The sequence below is a fragment of the Cyprinodon tularosa genome, unplaced genomic scaffold (assembly GCF_016077235.1).
Source record: "Cyprinodon tularosa strain WSP-4 unplaced genomic scaffold, ASM1607723v1 ctg210, whole genome shotgun sequence".
In the NCBI taxonomy this organism is placed as follows: domain Eukaryota; kingdom Metazoa; phylum Chordata; class Actinopteri; order Cyprinodontiformes; family Cyprinodontidae; genus Cyprinodon; species Cyprinodon tularosa.
This window is the reverse complement of record NW_024038779.1, coordinates 778,702-797,308: the sequence shown is the minus strand read 5'-3', so window position 1 is coordinate 797,308 and position 18,607 is coordinate 778,702. Positions and strand designations below refer to the sequence as shown.

The window sequence follows — 18,607 nt, the reverse complement described above, 5'->3', positions numbered from 1 at the left end:
TTTGCAGTCTCCATAGAGCACCTTCAAGCACCTGTTGTACTCAAAACTGTTGCCTTTTTTCACTTCAAAAATAAATTATCTAGAGTAGCAGAAAAAGCTTTAAAGCCACTTCAACAAAGCAGAAAACCCAACCATCCTTGCAATCTGCATCAAACAATAAAAGAGCAGCTCTAAAATTAGGATTTTATTTATAAATTGAAAACAATCTCTAAACCAACAGCCTTATGTGAAAAATCATCAAGCCCTTGTAAATTCTGACCAATAATTAGCCACATTTTATGGATACCTTTTGTTACGGTGTTCTGCTTTTGGGATGAAGAATTTTTTGGTCTGAGAATGTTGTGTTTGAAATTCACTGATATTTTGTTTTTAGAGAAATTCCTCCAATGTTTCTCAGACATATATACAATAATAATGTTTCTCCATGTCCTAGGGGTTTAAAAAAAAAGAGAAATGCTTGGTGGATTGGCAGTTGGTCTTAAGTATACTCTCTATAGTCATTATCAATTGTCAGTGGAAGCTGTTTTACATCACTAGTGTCATGCTGAAATTCTACTCTCTTGCAGGTTCTTACTCCCCTTAGGTGCCCATTAATACTAATGTTTTTTGGCACCTACTACAATGAATCCATTATTGTCAACAGAGCTTATATGAAAGAATTACTATTTTCCCAATGTTTTTAAAAGATCAGAAAAATTAAAAATTAAAAGCTTTTAGACATAACGTATCACGTTGCAAGATTTGAATGTGTTTTAGGTGCCAAAGTAGTTTTTAACAGGAAGTTTACATTATGTATTTTATTTATTGTTACATAAACAAAGAGATAAGAGATGCAAAAGCTTGATACATCTTGTCGGATTGCTTTAAATAAGAGATTTCATTCTGTTTTTAAAATTAAAAGTTGATCTTTCCATTAGGATCAGAGAGTAAGAGCGAAAAAGAACACCAGCACATGCATCAGATAGAAAAAAAAAATTAATTGCTTTTCTTATTGTGTTATTGTTTAATTTTTTCTGTGCAGGTGGTAATGATAATGGGGAGGGATATCTAATCCTTCAGATCCTCAATTCCCACTGCTATACTAATCCATAAATACTTTAATTTAACTCTGACCATCTTCAACTTTTAGACATGCTTGAATTGTCAAGGCAGATCAACTAACATATTAGACCAATGTAAGTTGTCACCCCTAAGATCTTTAAGCTTAGGAGGTGTAAAGTATCCCAATTGCTTTTACATGCTAACAGGCTGCAGTTTTCGGCTCTCATGGACTTACATGTTGGAAGCAGGTTTCTCTTAATGTACAACAAGCATAACTTTGTTAGTACACATGCAGTTAGAAGAGGAGACCTTATATGTGAAGCTGGAAACATATTGCTAAGTTGTGTGCTGCTAGGCAACATGGGATTTGGTGATAGATGGCTATGCTTCTGCTATTTGCATCTGTGCATTGTCCAAAAAATAATTAAATATTAAGGTTTTATGTTTATTTTTTCCTACCAATGTCACATTTAGAAGGGTTAAAAAAAAAACAAATGTATTCAATTTTTGCAATATAAATTTAGATGCCAATATATGCTGTGTTTTTTTATTTAGATTTAATTACAAAATTATCTGTGATTTGAGTATTATCCATATTGATTATAAAGAATTGTGCCTTTAGATTAATAGTCTGTGTGATCACAGATGGCCTGTGCATGCAACATCCAAATTTATGATGCACAGTGAATTATCATTGAGTAGGAATAACTGCTCAATCCAGGACCTCTCCTCCCCCACTCTAGCATAATGTAACCCATAATATGACCCTGTGGGACAGGAATTATATTGGAACAAACGGAAATTGCAACATTGAAACAGAAATGGATAATATGAATAGATACTAAGCAGCAAGATATAGCTAGTGTTCAATTGATGTGCAATTTGCTCCCTTATTATAAATAATATTTTTTAAGAACCTATTAGTTTTTAGCCCTACCAAATCTTGATCTCCAAATGAAAACCTTAATTTGCTCAAGTAAGCTTTGATGACCAATTGTTTCAGAAATGATTAGGCACAAACATTATAGGATAATCCTCTTTTGTTAACTTTCCCAGCATGCCATCTAGTGTCTAAAGCAAGGCTTCTCTGTGCTGGTTTACCTTTTAACACCCTCTCTTAAAAAGGGGCCCTGCTCCATTTGTTTGGACGTCCTGAGGACGGCTTAGGTCAGTTGTACTCTGCGTGACACACTAGCCGTTTTCTTTCCTTTGCCCCGGTGTGGTGACGACTGTGGATTGGGACATATTAGTTCTGGGGATTGCAGATTATGTGTTTGCTGGGTCCTGTGTTAGGTCAAATGCAGTGAATAAGGGATAAAGGAAACAAGAAAGAGGAGGGACAGACAAAGAAGGAGAGTGAGAGAGAGAGTCATGCTTTCTTTTAGGTGGGAAAGGAGAGCAGAGGGTTGTCAGCTGTCATTCAAGGGTAGCTCTTAAATCTTGTGGACAGAGTCGAACACAGACCTTAATCTCAACAGAGTAAAAATGTAATGTCTTCAGCTCTTCTGTTAGAATAAGGCTTTGTTTGACTTAATTTTCTCCCAAATCATAATGCACATGTGTGCTGAAAGAATAATGTATAATTTACTAACATTTTCTCTAATGTTTTTCATTTTCTTTCTTTTTGGTTATATTAAGGTGTAATTAACTATCATATGCGCTTACATTCATACATAGCATGACAGGTTTTAGCAACATTTTTCACAAGGCTTAATATCGAAACGTTTTTGTAGTTTTAACAAATTTAATAAATGTATGAAATTAAATCATTATTTAGATAAAAAGAAGAAAAATGGACACTCCTGGAACTAATAAATGTAACTTTTATTGATGTTTCCAATCTCAAATTAAATAACTTTACAAAAATCCCAGCCTTACTCCAGTATGTTTGTTCAGTGTGAGGGAATATCCAGTATTAAAGATTGTTTTCATGATCATCATTAATGTAACTTATTAATTATATGAATTTATACTTCCTTTGCCTCTACTGGTCAGTGTCACTGAGCTTTAAATCAGTAAACTATTGATTTCTAATTGTCCCTATGTGATAGGCCCATCAGTTTTAGACCCTCTTCAAATTGGACAAGAGAACATAGCATTCAGGGAATACATCAGAAAAAGAAAATTATCTAAATGTCTCATATCTACTAGAAAACCTGAGAGTCCCTAAAAGGGCTGGACCAGAGTTTATCTCAAGAAAACTGAGGAAAATTAATGAAAGTAAATCAACCTCAAAATATCACAGCCAGAGTCTCAGTTTGAGCTGCAACTTGAGTTTAATTGAAAATAATTTTAAACATATTTAGTAAATAGGGAGGCAACTGTAAAGGCTAAGGCTCTCTCTGGGTTATACCTAATAGCATCTGCTTTGTTTCCAGTGTCTTAGTTGTATTTTATAGTGAATAAAAGAGCTGGGTAAGCCGTCATTTCCTGGTCCGTCTTGATTTATTTTATGTTAGAATGTCTGCAATGTTAAGTCACTGTACATGTGTGTATATATATATATATATATATATATATATATATATATATATATATATATATATATATATATATATATATATATATATATATATATACATATATACTTATATAAAAAATATTTCTACTGATTTCAGCCTTTAGTTGTTATAGATTTAGTTTTTAGGTCCTTTATGCCAGGGTTCCTCTGTTCAGGCCCTCCAGGTTTGGTCTTCTGCACCTTTAAGATGTGTCTGTTTCCATTTGTCTGAGTCAAATGACTTACTACCTACTCAGTATGGAGCAAAGCTCTCTAGAGTCCAGCCAATGACCTGATTATTTAATTCACCTTATGGTCCGGAATTGAAGAGTCCTGCTTTTTATTGACATAAATGTGTTTTACTTTCAGAAGCATTTGAATATGTGCAGCTGAATGCAGAATAAATGATAGAATCTTTAGTGGAAATTATCTTAGATATTTACAAATATCATTGCTTAAAGGTTCCTTTTTCCCCCTCTTGGATTTATTTCTGTTTAAAGGTCTGAAGCCTTTACATGAGCTCTTCTCATTGAACTGGGAGTAAGATTGATTTGGCTAAAATGAGATTGTTAAAATGTTAGCTACGATCAGACAGCAGCTGTCTCAAAGCTTTGCTATTAAAGTTGGCAGCCATAACATATTTAAGATGTTTCTCTGCAACATAATAGATTCTGACTGCTGTTCTGGGCCGTTATGTTTATAGGCCTTCAGCAGCCCAGGAAACTTGGCAATTAGGACAGATAGATAGTTTGAGTGTTTTACTAGAGATATAAACTGCCTTACCCTGGTGTTTGGAGGGGACACAAAAATATTTCATAGCTATGAAAAGCTAGCTTTCAATGAGTCTTTTAAATCAGACAGAAATCAGTGATATTTTCCAAATACAATTTGTAGATTCTTTTAATTAAGAAAGATTCTCATTCTTGCGGAAAAGCATTAGGGCCTCTGAAAAAAAAAAAGTGAACTGATTTTTACATTTCAATATAATGCGAGAAAATGTCAGAATTGCTGATAGTGTCTTCCAAGTACGTTTTTTTGTGTTTTCTTTGTTTTATAAGATATATGAAATAATTAAATCCCAATTGCATGTATAGTTTGTTGAGTAAATAATGGATATATTGTATTTTGGCTAAACTATATTAGTAAAAGTATTTTTTTACCTGCCTTGACTTGCCCATGAACTGACATCCCATTCTTCATCCATAGTGCCGAAAAATCGCCAAACTCAGCTTCTGAAAAACAACCCTACAACATAATCTCCATCTACCAAACAATTAGTAAAATAGACTCAGAAGCACCCTTCTCCTGGCAACCACCTAACCCAGATGTGTTCATCACTTTGCCAGATAGAAAAAACATTTTGCATCATGTGACAATTCGCATTGCATTTGGTGGTATAGGGCTTGGAAGGTGTTGCTATTTAACTCTCACAGTTGTTGAATTAATCCTTATGGAGTAGAGGTCTGTAGTGACTCACCTCTGGTAGTTGATGGTTGAATATTTAGGATTAAGGACGTTTCATGAATGAATATGTTGCATAGATAGCCTCCTGTCACAGTACCCTTATATATGTTTAATGCTGGAACCAATCAGCCATACAAAATATTTAGAAAAAATTGAAAAAGTTTTAATATTCCACAAATGTTTGACTATGGTTCCCTGTAAACTTATTACATCTTTCGTCTTTTACACTTTGTTCCCTCTGTTTGCATGTCAGCTTTATGGTTTGTCCATTTACCTTAACAGACCAGAGTAACTGGAAGTATGAAACTGTGCTTGCACACAATCAGTAAACAGGAATAATGGAGCCAAGAAACTCCCAGCGGAGGTGTGAAAAGAAGGAACAAGATCCAATATCAAGTGGGAAAAAAGTACAAAGAATATTGGATACTAAGGCGAATAAGAGACAGGTAGAGCTTGGAATATTGTATTAATGTTGGTGTTGCCTGAAGAAGAGCTTAAGTTTAAGCAGGTACCAGAAGCAGAGGGCATCAGCATAAAACAATGTTTATTTTCGCTGATCACGCCCAGTGCAAAAATTATTTTAATGCTGAAAAATCAGGGCAGATGCTTCCTATTTAATGTTTTATTTGACCACTAACAAGTTTTGTTTTCTGGTGCTTTTATAGGTATAGGATGCGTCTTAGTACTTTGAAATTTTTTTTTTTCCTGAAAAACAACCCCCCCGTAGGCCAGTTTTTAAGTAACCATGGTGAAGTTAACATGGAGAAATTTGGTCACAGATTTTACTCCCAATTAGAATAAATGATGAGTATAAATGAATAATTGGTAAATAATCTACTAAATAAAAATCTTCCCTTGTCGCAAAATGTTTTGGCTTTTTCATAGTAAACTTTTTCAAACATTGTAAATGAAATTTGAATCTTAAATCAATGGGTCAGTTTTTATTTTATTCAAATAAACAAAACATCAGCTGGAAAAATGACAGAAAATGATTAACATATTACATACTAAGAAATGTGAATTAATGTAAGGGGAATAGGGGTTTGATCATTTAAGGCTGTGATAGTCTTAAACTACCATAGTACAACTAAAAAGTACAGCAGAATATTGTAATAAAAAAAACATGAAGAATAACTGCTTTTATTTAAAATGAAAAAATCAATAATTGTTGCCTATCCTGCTGAAATAATAAAATACATTGAGCATAATAGGTTATAAGTTATCACTAACATGTTTATTTTAATATTTGTGTTAATACATTAACAAACCTATAAAGCTTACTGTGTAGAGAACACATTTCTTCTTTCTCTTCGTGGACTAAAACCCTGATAACAGGCTAATAATAGCGAGTCATTTATTATGGCTCTCTGTTTTGTTTGTTTTTTTGTTTTCTTTATTTTTTTTTAAGTAAAGACGAGTTTCTGGACTATTTTTTAAGTCAGCAAACCATCAATGCAAAGCAACAGGTGGGGGAGGAGCATTGATGCTTTATAAAACTCCAGACAACTTTGTCTGGCTTTTCACTGAAAGATCTTGAAAGCAGTTTGAGGATATAAGTTTATCATTGTTAAGACTATGAATGATAATGAATGACAGTGTTAACATTTTAGAGCATGGTGTAAATTCTCAGATTTAGGTCTCTTCCTTCCCCAAAGTGATTACAAATCTAAAACCCCCTTTAGAGCGGCTGGCATGTAGTACAGACCTATTCATTCTACACATGAAATACTATGTAATATGAAAACAAATTGAATCTTGCAAGACAAACGGTCTGAAAAAAGCAACAAGAGATGAGTTATCGTTATTTTCTGCCTCCTCTCCTTTTTCCTCTTCTTCTCTTCCACCAAACCCACGCCCATCCTCACTGAGCCAGGAGTCCCTCTGAAAGATTCATTGTGAAAATGAAATCTTCATCGCTGTTAAACCTAATTGAAGAGGAGACAGAGCTCAACACACACATGTCTGTACACGTCTGTAAGGTTAATTTTACACTTTTACCCAGTCCTGTTTTGACTAAACAAAAGGCAGATATATTTAGGGGTGTAGATGAGACTCATTAGCTGCCAAAGAAAATAATAGAAATTTTTTAGCAGGCATGGCCGGCATGTTCTTGGTGACGGGGAGCTGCAAATTACATTTTGTTTTTTCCTTGTTTGGTGTTCGAGCTGGAAGATTTGTGTTGTTGACACAGTTGGGATTGTTGTTAGGCCCTATTAGATATTGAGCAAGAACAAGCATTGTTCAGGAAGTGAAAATTATGGCTGCAAGCTTGCTGATACATGAATACATTTGACTATGATTTACCACACTCCTTATTTTTCTTAGCTTGTAGCGTACTACATTAGTTATATATTTTCACAGTTTCCTTCTCCAGACTCGGTTTGCTTGGAGAAATGTATAAAGATAAAAGTTCCTGATGAAAGTGCAGTCAAATGCCATTTAGAGCAAACTGATTGGACCTCCAGAGTACACAGAAGGATCATCTTACTTTTAAGAATGAGGTTGTTTTTTCCAGGGTTGTGGTCTCCTTCTTTAGCCTCAGAATGAATATCCTCAGAGTAGCAGCTAAAAGGCTCTTTTGTTCACTTGAACTTAGACTTGCTGAGCTTTGCTTGTGTGCTTTCAGTTCAAAGCTGTTCGATAAACACTCAAGTAAAATTGAAACAACCAAAACATCTTTATATATTCTATTTGATCTAAAAATTAATTATTAAAGCGGTCAAATTAGATCCATTCTTTATAACTTTACAAAGAAAAAGCATGAAAATACTGTAGGCCATTTTCTGAGAAAATGCATTCCCAAATCTTTTTATTGGTATTTCGTGGAATATAATGTATTATTCAAGTTAATAGAAAAGGAGTACATTTCAAACAACCAGATAATATCTTGCATATTAATAAATATATAAATATATATATTTTTTTTCATTGTGAGCTGAAAAGAAAGAACAGTACATAAATAAACTAATAATTGATCATGTATTTTGCCAGCTATATTAAATATTTGCAGAATTAACAAAAAATATGCTCACAAAACATTAAAGATTTATAATATAGTACAAAACACTACCTGTTAGCTTATTGAATAAATAAATATGAGTAAAATGCATGAAAAACATATTATTTCCAATAACTAGAGATGTAAAATTATCAAAAAATCTGCCACATTGCTTCAATGCATGGTAAAAGTTGTATAGATTTTTCAATTCAATCCAACAATCAGTGGTGGGAAAGACTTTGTGCTAAATTTGGCTCCATTAATATCTAAACTCACAAACACCTTCCCCATCTACTGTGCTTATTGCTTGCATATCTTTTTCTATCATGTTTGTAATTTTTTGCTTAATGCCCTCCACTTTTCATCATTACATCCTCACCTTCCAAGCTCAGCAGAGAAGGTAACACTGATCTGCCATACAGCAGAGCTAAATGGGCTCTATTTTAGTGATAACCCAGGGAGTTTATGGAGTGTTCATATTTACAAACGGAACCACATAATGGGTAGTAGTAACAGGTGGTGCTCCTTTAGTATGTGTGGATTTCAGATTTTGGAAAAGAAGCACATTTCTCCTTGTTTTATATCAGATTGCAAACAAGTAAAGGGTTATTTCAGCCAGCTGTGCACCTGTGTGCAGCATCAGGTGGGAGAAGGAGGAAATCTGATTGATTTCTCTGTAACCTAATTTTAATAAAGATGAATTATTGTTTTGATTCAAGATGTTTCCAATGATTCATTTGTTATTACGATACTCTTCAATGTTATCGCGTCATCAAACATTTGCTGTAGCGTAAAACATGTTTGACAAAACGTTATGTATTTACCCCTGTTGTGGCAGGTCTGTGTGTTTATTTTGAATTTAAGGAAAGCAAGACCTTTTTAAAGGAGTAGCAAAACCAGTTGTGCCTGTTTTAGGCAGGAAAGAGTGGAGGGGACTAAAAAAAGGAAGTGCAGCGTCAGATATTGTAGGAGAGTGTGATGGTGTGAGGCGGACGAAGGGGGAGTAAGGGCTGGCAGTCTTAAAGCCCAGATCACAAATAATAAAACACAGAGGCAGGGAAGGAGGGAGGGAGGAAGCAGAGGGGGAAAAAAGAAAGTATGTAATGTGAAAGGGGAAGGTCAGAAAGAATGTAAGAGAATCATGTGCCAGGAGTGCTACACCTCTCGATCCTCGTTTTTCTTCTCTTTGACATAGCTGTGCTACCAGATTGTGGGTTTTTTCTGTCCCCCCCCCCCCCTTTTTTTTTTTCTTTTTGCGCCCCCCACCTTTTCCTCTCTCTCGCTGCGTCTCGCTGTGACTTTCAACAAAAGGCTGACGGAGCGAGCCTGACGTCTGAATGAATAGCCCAAACCTGCTGTAAAGGGAGAAAAAAGGAGGAGAGACGGAGCTGACGGAGAGGAGGCTGAGGAGAAACAGATACAAGTGATCCAGCTGAAAGGGAAAAAGACAAGAGCGCAGACAAGTGCCGATTGCTGGCTGGAGACAAAAAAAAAATAAAAATCCTTTAATTTCTCTCCTTCTCTCTGGAGATTAAAAGAGTTTAAGGATCCCTTTTGACTGCAAAGCAAGGAGCGGAGACAGTGGCCATCGTCTCTCTTCGCTGTCCCTCCCCCTCACCCGCTGCCCTCCTGTGCCACCATCCATTTTTCTTTCCCTCAAGAGTACCAGTCATCCGAGAAATGGAACTTCTTGGGGTGAGGTGACGAAGGAGGACAGATTTGGAAACAAGCAGCGGGAGAGCAAGACAGGCACAGGAGGACAGAAGGAGGCTGGAGGAGGAGGAGGCAAAAGAAGCAGAGAGGAGAATAACCCCAGGGCATACTGTGTGAGGGAACACAACAACGCCCAAATCTGCTTTCTGTCCTTCACCTCTAGATTTCCTTCTGCCATGTGCATTACCTGATTTGGAGAATGTGGAGACAGCATTTCCCAGGCAAGAAGCACGGTTCACATCCTGTGGTTGTGTTTTTGTTCGTGCGTGTGTTGGGGTGTGTGTGCGTGTGTGTGTTGCTCTACCCATTATGGGTAATAATATAACTCTGTAGTGTCTGCAGGGAGAAGGGAGTTGGCTTTAAAATGAGAGGGCTTCTTATATTTTAGAAATGATGTTGGTGTTCATTTTAGATCAGGACATTTGCAGTTTTGCACAGTAGTGAAAGGAGAGTAAGTTTAGGGTCAGAGGTCAGATATGATTGGGTATAACTGATTAGATTTTTTTTTTAATATAAATTCTGCCCGTCTTCCATGATTTATACAAAAATGTAAATGACAAATGACATTTTCAGAAAAGAAAATTTAGAATTACTTTATTTCTTCCCTCATTATCAGTGCTGCAAAAAAATGGACAAATCTCACTTCAGGTAAAAGAAAGATTGAAGCTAAAGCTGTGATTCCCAACCTGGGGGTCTGTTTCCATAGGGGATGGAAGCCAAATGAGATTGTACATTTTGCACTTTGACCTTTTTATTAACACTAAACAGTGTAAAAAAGTTTGGATTAAAATTTTATCCCCGCTTTTTTACAGTTGAGTAGAAAATTATTAAACATTGGAAAGAAATCAGAGTTGGAAACAAATGAGTTGTAGCTAGTTTTTAAGCATTAGACAAAACTGATAAACATGTTTTTTGTCATTTTGCTTCAAATCAAATTTCAAATCTCAATGAATTCCCTAATATTGCACTTAGTTGGTTGTGATATTTCGCTAGCTTTTATGCTTATATTAGCATATTATAATAGAAGCTAGACTTTGCATATTAAATAAAAATTTTAATTTAAAATAATATTAAATTATCTTTGAAAATATAAAAAAAATCTGTTACTTTTTGAAGCAGTCCATCTTAAATTTAAAATGTAAAGTTTCATGCTGATCTAAGTGAAAATAGTTTCTTTAATGAGCTCACATGGTTTTAATGTTCCCCTAATAATTTCTATTGTGAAAACTAGTTGAAAAAAGTTATTTAAACAATATAAAAGTGATAAAATTGCAGAAGCAATAGCCCCCATACCCTGAGATAACTCCACACGTTGATAGCTGAATTGTTTAAAAAGTTTAATCACTGCAGAAGTGGTTAAAGGCTAAACTATATACTTAAACAGCATTTGTATCAAGAACATTTAAGAGGTATAAATTCATTATAGAGTCCTCTCATTAAGTAGAATTACATTTGAATTACTCTTTTAAGTGCATTTATGAATAAAACAGCATTAATTGCAGCTCTGAAACCAGGAGGTATATGCAGCATCCTGATTCACACATAAAGTCTAAACTACCCATCAGAGAATCAGCCCAGTACAGCAGATACATTCTGGCATCTGATCCTGAGACAGAGGTTTCAACCGTTCTGTCGGCTCTTCATAAAAATGAAAAATCTATATTGCTTTTAAGATAAATATAATACATTAATGAGCTCCTCTTATTTAATAAAGGAATAGACACCTATGAGGGAAATAAACCATTGAGCGAATGCTCATTTATACAAGTGTGCATAAGTTTGGAGGCATGGCAGCTGGGATGTATTCTTGGGGAGGAGAAGTACATGTCTGTGACCACTGGACTGCAGTTTGGGCACTATAAATCATGCAGAATGTATTTTTTTTATTTAAATTTTTAAGTACAGATGAAGTTCATAGTACCGACAGCGGCTTCTTTCCCAAATCCTTGCTGTATTGCTTTTAAAGGGAATTGATGTCTCCCTCAGTTTGGACTGACTCCATCTGTGATTGTGATATCCTTGCATCAGCATATGCCCCCCGCCCCCTTCCTTCCTTTTACTCTCCTCTACTTTTACATGTGATCCCACCCTGCCCTTCTCTCCCTTTCGCTTTCTCACCCTTCCATTGGAGCATTTGGATGGCGATAACTTTAAAAGGGGGTGGGTAGACAGAGGGGAAGGACAAACAATGTCTTTGTGTGTCCACATAAGTGGAACAAGAGACCGGCTGGGGTTGGCGGCAAAGTAGCTGGGCCCTGAAAGGGTCCGCCTGTGGGCCAGTAGAGGCAACTCTGCCAAAGAAAAGATTAGACCTCCCTTCTTTTTCTACTGCCTCAGGGATCGTAAACACACACAAAAATGCAGGGCCCTGATTTTTATTAACGTGCATGGACAGTTGGAGTGCGTAACCATGCTGTTTTCTGCCACTCGTTGTGTGAAAGTGGACGGACCGGAAAAGCAGGAGAAAATGACAAAGGGGGAGTAAAAGGTTTAGATGAGAGAATGATATGGCCTTGTCGGGGTGAAACAATAAAGAATGTAGAAGAGGGACACTGTTAAAACCACAAAGACTTCATTGTAGAATATTTGCAATATATTACTTGCTTTACATTTAGAAACAAATCACCTATTTAGCAACATGATAAACTTATACCTTGAGGTCTTATACTTAGAAACAAAAGGCACAAAATTAAATTCAGATTCATATGAGACTATTCAACTTAAATTGTGAAAGGCAAGGTTCCAGCAGGGCAAACATTATTAATATATATGTCCACAGATGTATTTGCTTGTATTTACAGCAGCCTGAAGTGTGCCACAATTTGGGCACAGTTCACTCACCAAGATTTTACCTTTAAGGATAAAAGTTGCAGTCCCACGGCTTCTCTGTTTCCATATTATGTGTGCTCAGTAATAAAATCTTTCATAATGAGTCCAGGTAGTGCTTCCCTCAGCTTATTCTCACCCCGTAAAAACAACATCATTGTAAAATTCAGTTTCCAAGGAAAAAGATGTAATGCCACCTAAGAGGGTGTTCATTTAAACAGGTTTCTTCTTGGTGTAGCAATATTCTCACATTGATTACAAATCAATAATGCATTTTCCTTCACTCTGTCACAGATATTTTATTTTTAGTACCTAAGATGCATCCATATCAATAATTATAGTGTTGAGAGCTTCATTCTTCTTGTTGGCCAGAAATGTCTTTGCTACAACAATGAACTCAAGAATATTTTTTCTACTTAAAAACAAGGGTGTAATTAAATACGATAGAAGATATAAGGTTTAAAGCTCTCCCCTTCAGATTTACATTTACTGGCCTACATTTTACCTGGCAAAGTTAAGGGCTCTCATCTGGATTCTAATTTACATTAAAAGAAAGAATGCTGCTATAATCTTTCACCTATACACCTACCTCTTCTGACGCGTATTGTTATCGATATGTGTGAAAACCTAACTAAATTCAGGGCTTAGTCTTGTATTTGTTGGCTCCGCCACACCTCAGGGCCTGCACTGCATTTGAGTGCAGAAATTGGGTGGCCTGCAGGGACAGGGTTTGATATAATTACGATCAAGCTTGTGCTTTTCTTCCTGCTACATTTGCAACAAAGAAAACCCTCTGTGAGGTCAGTACTCCCCTCCCTCATTTCACTCATCTCTAAGGCCCTCCAGCTTGGGAGTTACTAGGTAACCAGAACCAGCTGTTGGTCCTAAGCCCACTAAGACCGTTTTTGTCCAGCATCACTTGCCAAGTGTTTCGTTTGTTTTATTTTTCAAGCTTACTGTGAACTCAGTCCCTGCTGTGTGCCTGACATCATCATGCCATGGAAAATATTCCTTACTTCCTTTTGTTTTTGCAGTTTTATTGTTCCACTAATACAACAACTGATGTGCATGACACAGGTCTGAGCCGTTTATATGGCTGTTAGGGACAGACGTGGGAAAGAGATCCATGAGTTAGTGGGTGTTGAGTGTTTGACCAAAGAGGCCCCCTGTAATTTAAAAATGACGTAAAAGAGGGTCTGAGTGTTTGACTCCTCTGCAGGTGAAGAGAATAAACTGTTTCAAAAGGCTGTTAACAGAGATCTGAGACGGTAAGCACACACAGTGAAAATATTCATACAATTATAATAGGGAAGGAAAGTTGATACAGTTCTGCGGTCCTTAAGTGAAACATTTACATTTCAAAGTGTGTGACAACCTCACAAAAAACAAGCCACAAGTAAATCTGAGGGGAGCGCATTAACTTCTTAATAAAATTGTCTTTGTAAACCTGTCAAAGCGTGTCGAAGATCCGTGAAACCGCAAATCCAGGCCACTCGGTTATTATTTTTTATCTGAAAACAGAGCCAGAGAGAGAGAAAAAAAGATTATTAATGTAGTTTGATGTTTTTGAGTTCCATTTTAAAGATTGGTTTCCAAGTACTCTAAAAAAGGGACAGGTTGGAATGAGTTTTTATTTTATTTTCTCATTTTTCTCTCTGTTTTGGGAAATGATTCCTCTCACTCTGACTGAAATCACTGACTCACAGCGTTTGGAGCTGAGCAAATTTTCCTACATCAGCGGGGCCAAATGAGAGAATTAGACATTAAATCACATTCACAAAAGAGTGACGCGTTTCCTGAGTTTTCCTCTCCTTTTCTTTAAGTTTAAAACATCAATTTGTGCTGTCGGGGTCCAAAAAGGCTTTTTACTTCAGAGCATCTGTAATCCATTTGTGGTTGACTGTTGTCAGTTCTGCCAAAAGGTTTTCATACTTCCTGATAAATGGTGCAGTTTGTGATTAGTGTTGGCTCAGGATAATATCTCCTTTAGTCCAACAAAGCTTTTCTTGAGGGATGTAGGGACATGTGACCTTCACTGGATTGGACTATCTGCTGTTACAATTAGATTTGCTTACTGGGTCTGTTGCAGTTTTTGTTGGTTTCTTTTTTCTAAGAGACAATGATGGCAGTGGAGCTGTAATAAATACTTTAATTACAATAATAGGACACTGGCACAACTGCATTCTAATCCTTAAGACGAGCAGCCAGAATATATTCCCGCCCCAATATAAACCATCTTCAGTTGCTGTAGCTTTATCTTGAATAAGTACTGAGTAATAACTCTGGTACTTTATTCTCTGCTTGAGGCAGAGCCTGATTTAGGTTAGATTTTTATTCTTGGGCAGCAGCAGTTCTGCTTTCTACAGGGTCTTGCTGCTTTGTTCCTTATAAATTCTAACAGGGAAGAATTGGGTGAACATAAACATCATAAAGCCATCTATATTCTTCGTTTGGGGTTACCTGAAGGTTCAGAAATTGATGTCCAAATACAAAACTGATTGCAGACAGTTTCAATATGAAATAGATCTTTTTACAGGCCACATTATATGTAGTTCTCTGTTATATACTGGGCTGCAATTGTCATGGGATAATGCATTGACCATTTTGAGTTGAAGGTTCAGTACAGACAAAGTGTCTGTGTTGCTTATCGTATAATTAAGTTACATTGTTATTGGAAAATTTCTTTAACCTGTGCTTTCATTTCCTATGTGTGATTATAAATGGTGCTCTCCCCAAAATCCATTGCAGTATAGTGTTGATGGAATTCGTATTAATTATTCTAGAGCTGGAAACTTCTTTACACAAGGATTCTTAATCTGATGGGGGTGGTTTTAGTATAAGAGATTCCTATTTAGTTCATGCAATTTGCAACCCAGCTATTAAAGGCATTAATATTCTGCAATAGTACAATCAACATAGGCTCCTTTATGTCAGCTGGTATTTTAAATGGAATATGATTGACCTTTTATATAACTATGTGGGGAATTTGAATCTCTTTAGCTCATTAAACTGAACTGGTATTAACCTTATATCACTGCTATATGAGTAAGCTGAATTAAATTTAAGGGTTAATGATGTTGGCAAGTTTTCTACAGATGTTGTTGGTTTAATTGGTTGTTGGCAAGTCCCCAGTTTACTATAATTTATATTTTTAATATTTCATAAATTGTATTTCAATTTAAATTTAAACTTGTTAAAATATTTCCATCTCTAGTGTGTTCAAAACAAAACATGTTCATCAGCAGCATCACAAACAGTTTAGTGGTTACTGAGATCGCTGCGTTCCACTGTGAGGCAAAAGGTTAGTCTTTAAATTACTGTGAATTATCTTAGTCTTTTTATATCATGGCCACATATAATTTTCTACTTCCAGTGTTTGGTAAGTGAAATGAACAGGCAAATATAAATTCCTATACATTTAAGTTCCTATAAATGCAGACATAAAATAACAAAATCATGAATGTCTTAAAAACAGGGATGAGGCTCTATGATCTATCAGGCATTTGATTTCCTTTCAATCATTACCATTTATAAAAATAAAAAAGGCTTAGCTATAAACACACAAAAAAAAAAAAACATTTTCTGGTTAGACTGAGGCCCAAATAGATTGCTTTGTTCAGGCCAAACTGATTATATCAAGGATTATACATAATTTTTCCTCTGAAGGAGGATCATGCAAGGACAAGTAGATGAGGGGAGTGCTATCTAACTGAAACTATATTATTATCAAAAAGCACTGTGCTGATTTAAAATCTATGCTAGAAATACTTTTTGTTTAATTTATAATCCATAATCTATAGTGAATCTATAAAAAAAATCCTAACATTCCAGAGGCATATAGTGATCTGCATTATCATCAGTGATAATCTATGATTTAACCAGAAAAATAAAAAAAAACGTTTACAGTATACATTGCGAGTATACAGACCAGAATACAATGCTGTGGAAACATTTTTCATGCTGCTTCCTTCTTTATGGACTTTGTGGTTCATTGCCTATGTTCATCATTTACGTTCTCCTTACAAACTACAGGATGGAACCAGAGGAGCATTTATAATGAATTTGAATTCGACACATTTGGACCTTTTGTTACTGAACAAGTGATTTCTGCAGGGAGGGTTGTGGCTGCAACTTGACTAATTGTAAACAACATTGTGGGTTATGGAAAGTTTTGCAGTGCACTGCAATGGTTTAGTCTTTGACATCATAATACCTACCAGAGATAATACTTTTATCACACAATTAGTCTGAATGGAAACATTTTTACTGCCATGTTTGTTCTCAGTACACAGTTCACTCAGGAACACTGGATATCCTTCGGACATATTGTGTATTTGAGTATTTTAAAAGGACAGATGGGACACGCTGCTCCATTAGTTCTGAACTATCTCTGTGTTTTAGAACTAAGCCTCAGTTCTCTGTCTCACACCAGTAAGCTTGTTGTAATTACTAGTCAGGTATCAGAGCTATTAAGCATCGCATTAACAACCTTGCTAAGTGTTCATTATCTCCAGGTTATTTGTGTCTTAAATTCAGCACCATGTTCTGCCTTATTAGGCTGCAGTCAGCCAATTAGCCACCAGGAAATAATTAATCAACAGCTTCTTGACCCACTCTCTTCAACTAAAGCGGCACCCCCCCCCCCCCCCCCCCCCCCCCCCCCCCCCCCCCCCCCTGCCACCAAACGCCACATTTTCTCTCATTTAGATATTAAAAGTAGTTGATCTCAAAAGGTCTTGCCACATCAGGGTGTCTTATTTTTCCGCTCCGTTTCTGTGTCTGAGAAGCTTTTATTTTGTGCATTTTGTCAGGAGATGGGAGGTATTTTCCAGGCTGATAATGAACTCAGCAGGGGTGTAATGATGAGACACCAGGAGAGCTACAGGTGTGTTCAGTGAGGCTGCAGTCTACTCCCTCAACCTGCAACACACCCCTCAACACATACACATCGCATCACATCTAACACCTACATACATAAAGATCGTATACATTCATTCATTAACTCTTTAATTCCGGGCCTCTTTTTTTGATTTATTAATTTCTTATTTTTTTGCTTCAATTTTAATATGATCATGACTGATTTAAGAAAATGTGGCATTGAAAGCATAAAATAAGTCCTGAAAAACCACAAGCAAAGTCCATAAGCTTGTTTTCAAGGAATAAATAAAAGCCAGAGAGCTGAAGACAAATCACCAGCTCACATAGTTTAGAGACTACGACCTGCAGGCACATTTCAAACAACCTGCGAAGTTTTAAATTATTCATAGATTACACACTGGATACAGGAAATATTAGAACAGATTAATTGTGCTAATCTAAGCCTCAGCTAACAAAATGTTATTGAAAACTTATCTGAGATGTGGCTGGTTAGTGTTTTAGGTTTTACTGTAAAAGGTGTGAGAACCGCTCAAGAGATGTAGATATTTTCTTTAATCACAGCTAAGTCCTGAGATCTAATAAAGGCCCATGAATAAGTCAGAAGTCCATAAAAACTGAGTATCCTCAGCAGAATGCTGTTTGGACAATAACAATAAACATTACGATAAATGCCCTAATTAGGTGTTTGTTGAGTAGTGAAACAGATCTGTTATTTGTTTTGTAATAATTGCCCTATAGACTGGTTTACTGCCCAGCTGCATGTTTCCCTTTAGGTGTTCCCAGTTTGGTGCCTTGAAACAAATCATCTGTCCCTATTCCTTAAGTAAATCATATAATTTAATTACAGGTTAAGTTATATGCTGTATTGATTCATATCGTTCGCTGATTTGAAAGGAACATTTTAATCATCCTACAAGTTTGTTTCTGATCCAAAAGGTAAACAATTAAAATGACATTCTTTTTAATTTGATCAATAAACTAGAGAGCACTGGAAGAGTGCAGACCTCTGCCAAGTAGCTCTTTTCTACCTCTTAAGTTAAAAGCTTTCTTCACAGAATCTTTCAAAAAGTTCCTGGATCCAGATGCTGATCTGGAACATAGACAAAATTTAAAGGTATAATTGAGGATGTTCTTTTTCCTGGTGAATCATGAAAATAGGTCAAATTTCCTCCTAGTTGCCAGTCAAT

The 18,607-nt window shown here is 36.0% G+C and overlaps 1 protein-coding gene across 5 annotated transcripts in view; it reads left to right on the top strand.

Annotated features, from left to right (window-relative positions):
* The window catches only part of ctbp2a (C-terminal binding protein 2a), an 86,565-nt gene that overhangs the window by 50,811 nt on the left and 17,147 nt on the right, over positions 1-18,607 (top strand). Inside the window, exon 1 of one of the 5 annotated variants that reach the window (XM_038285397.1) lies at positions 9,239-9,937. The exons of the other annotated variants lie outside the window; for them this stretch is intronic. Coding sequence (XP_038141325.1) covers positions 9,916-9,937 — 22 coding nt within the window. The 5' untranslated portion in view covers positions 9,239-9,915. Of the gene's footprint in view, positions 1-9,238; positions 9,938-18,607 lie in introns of those variants that run through there. 5 annotated transcript variants of the gene reach the window in all.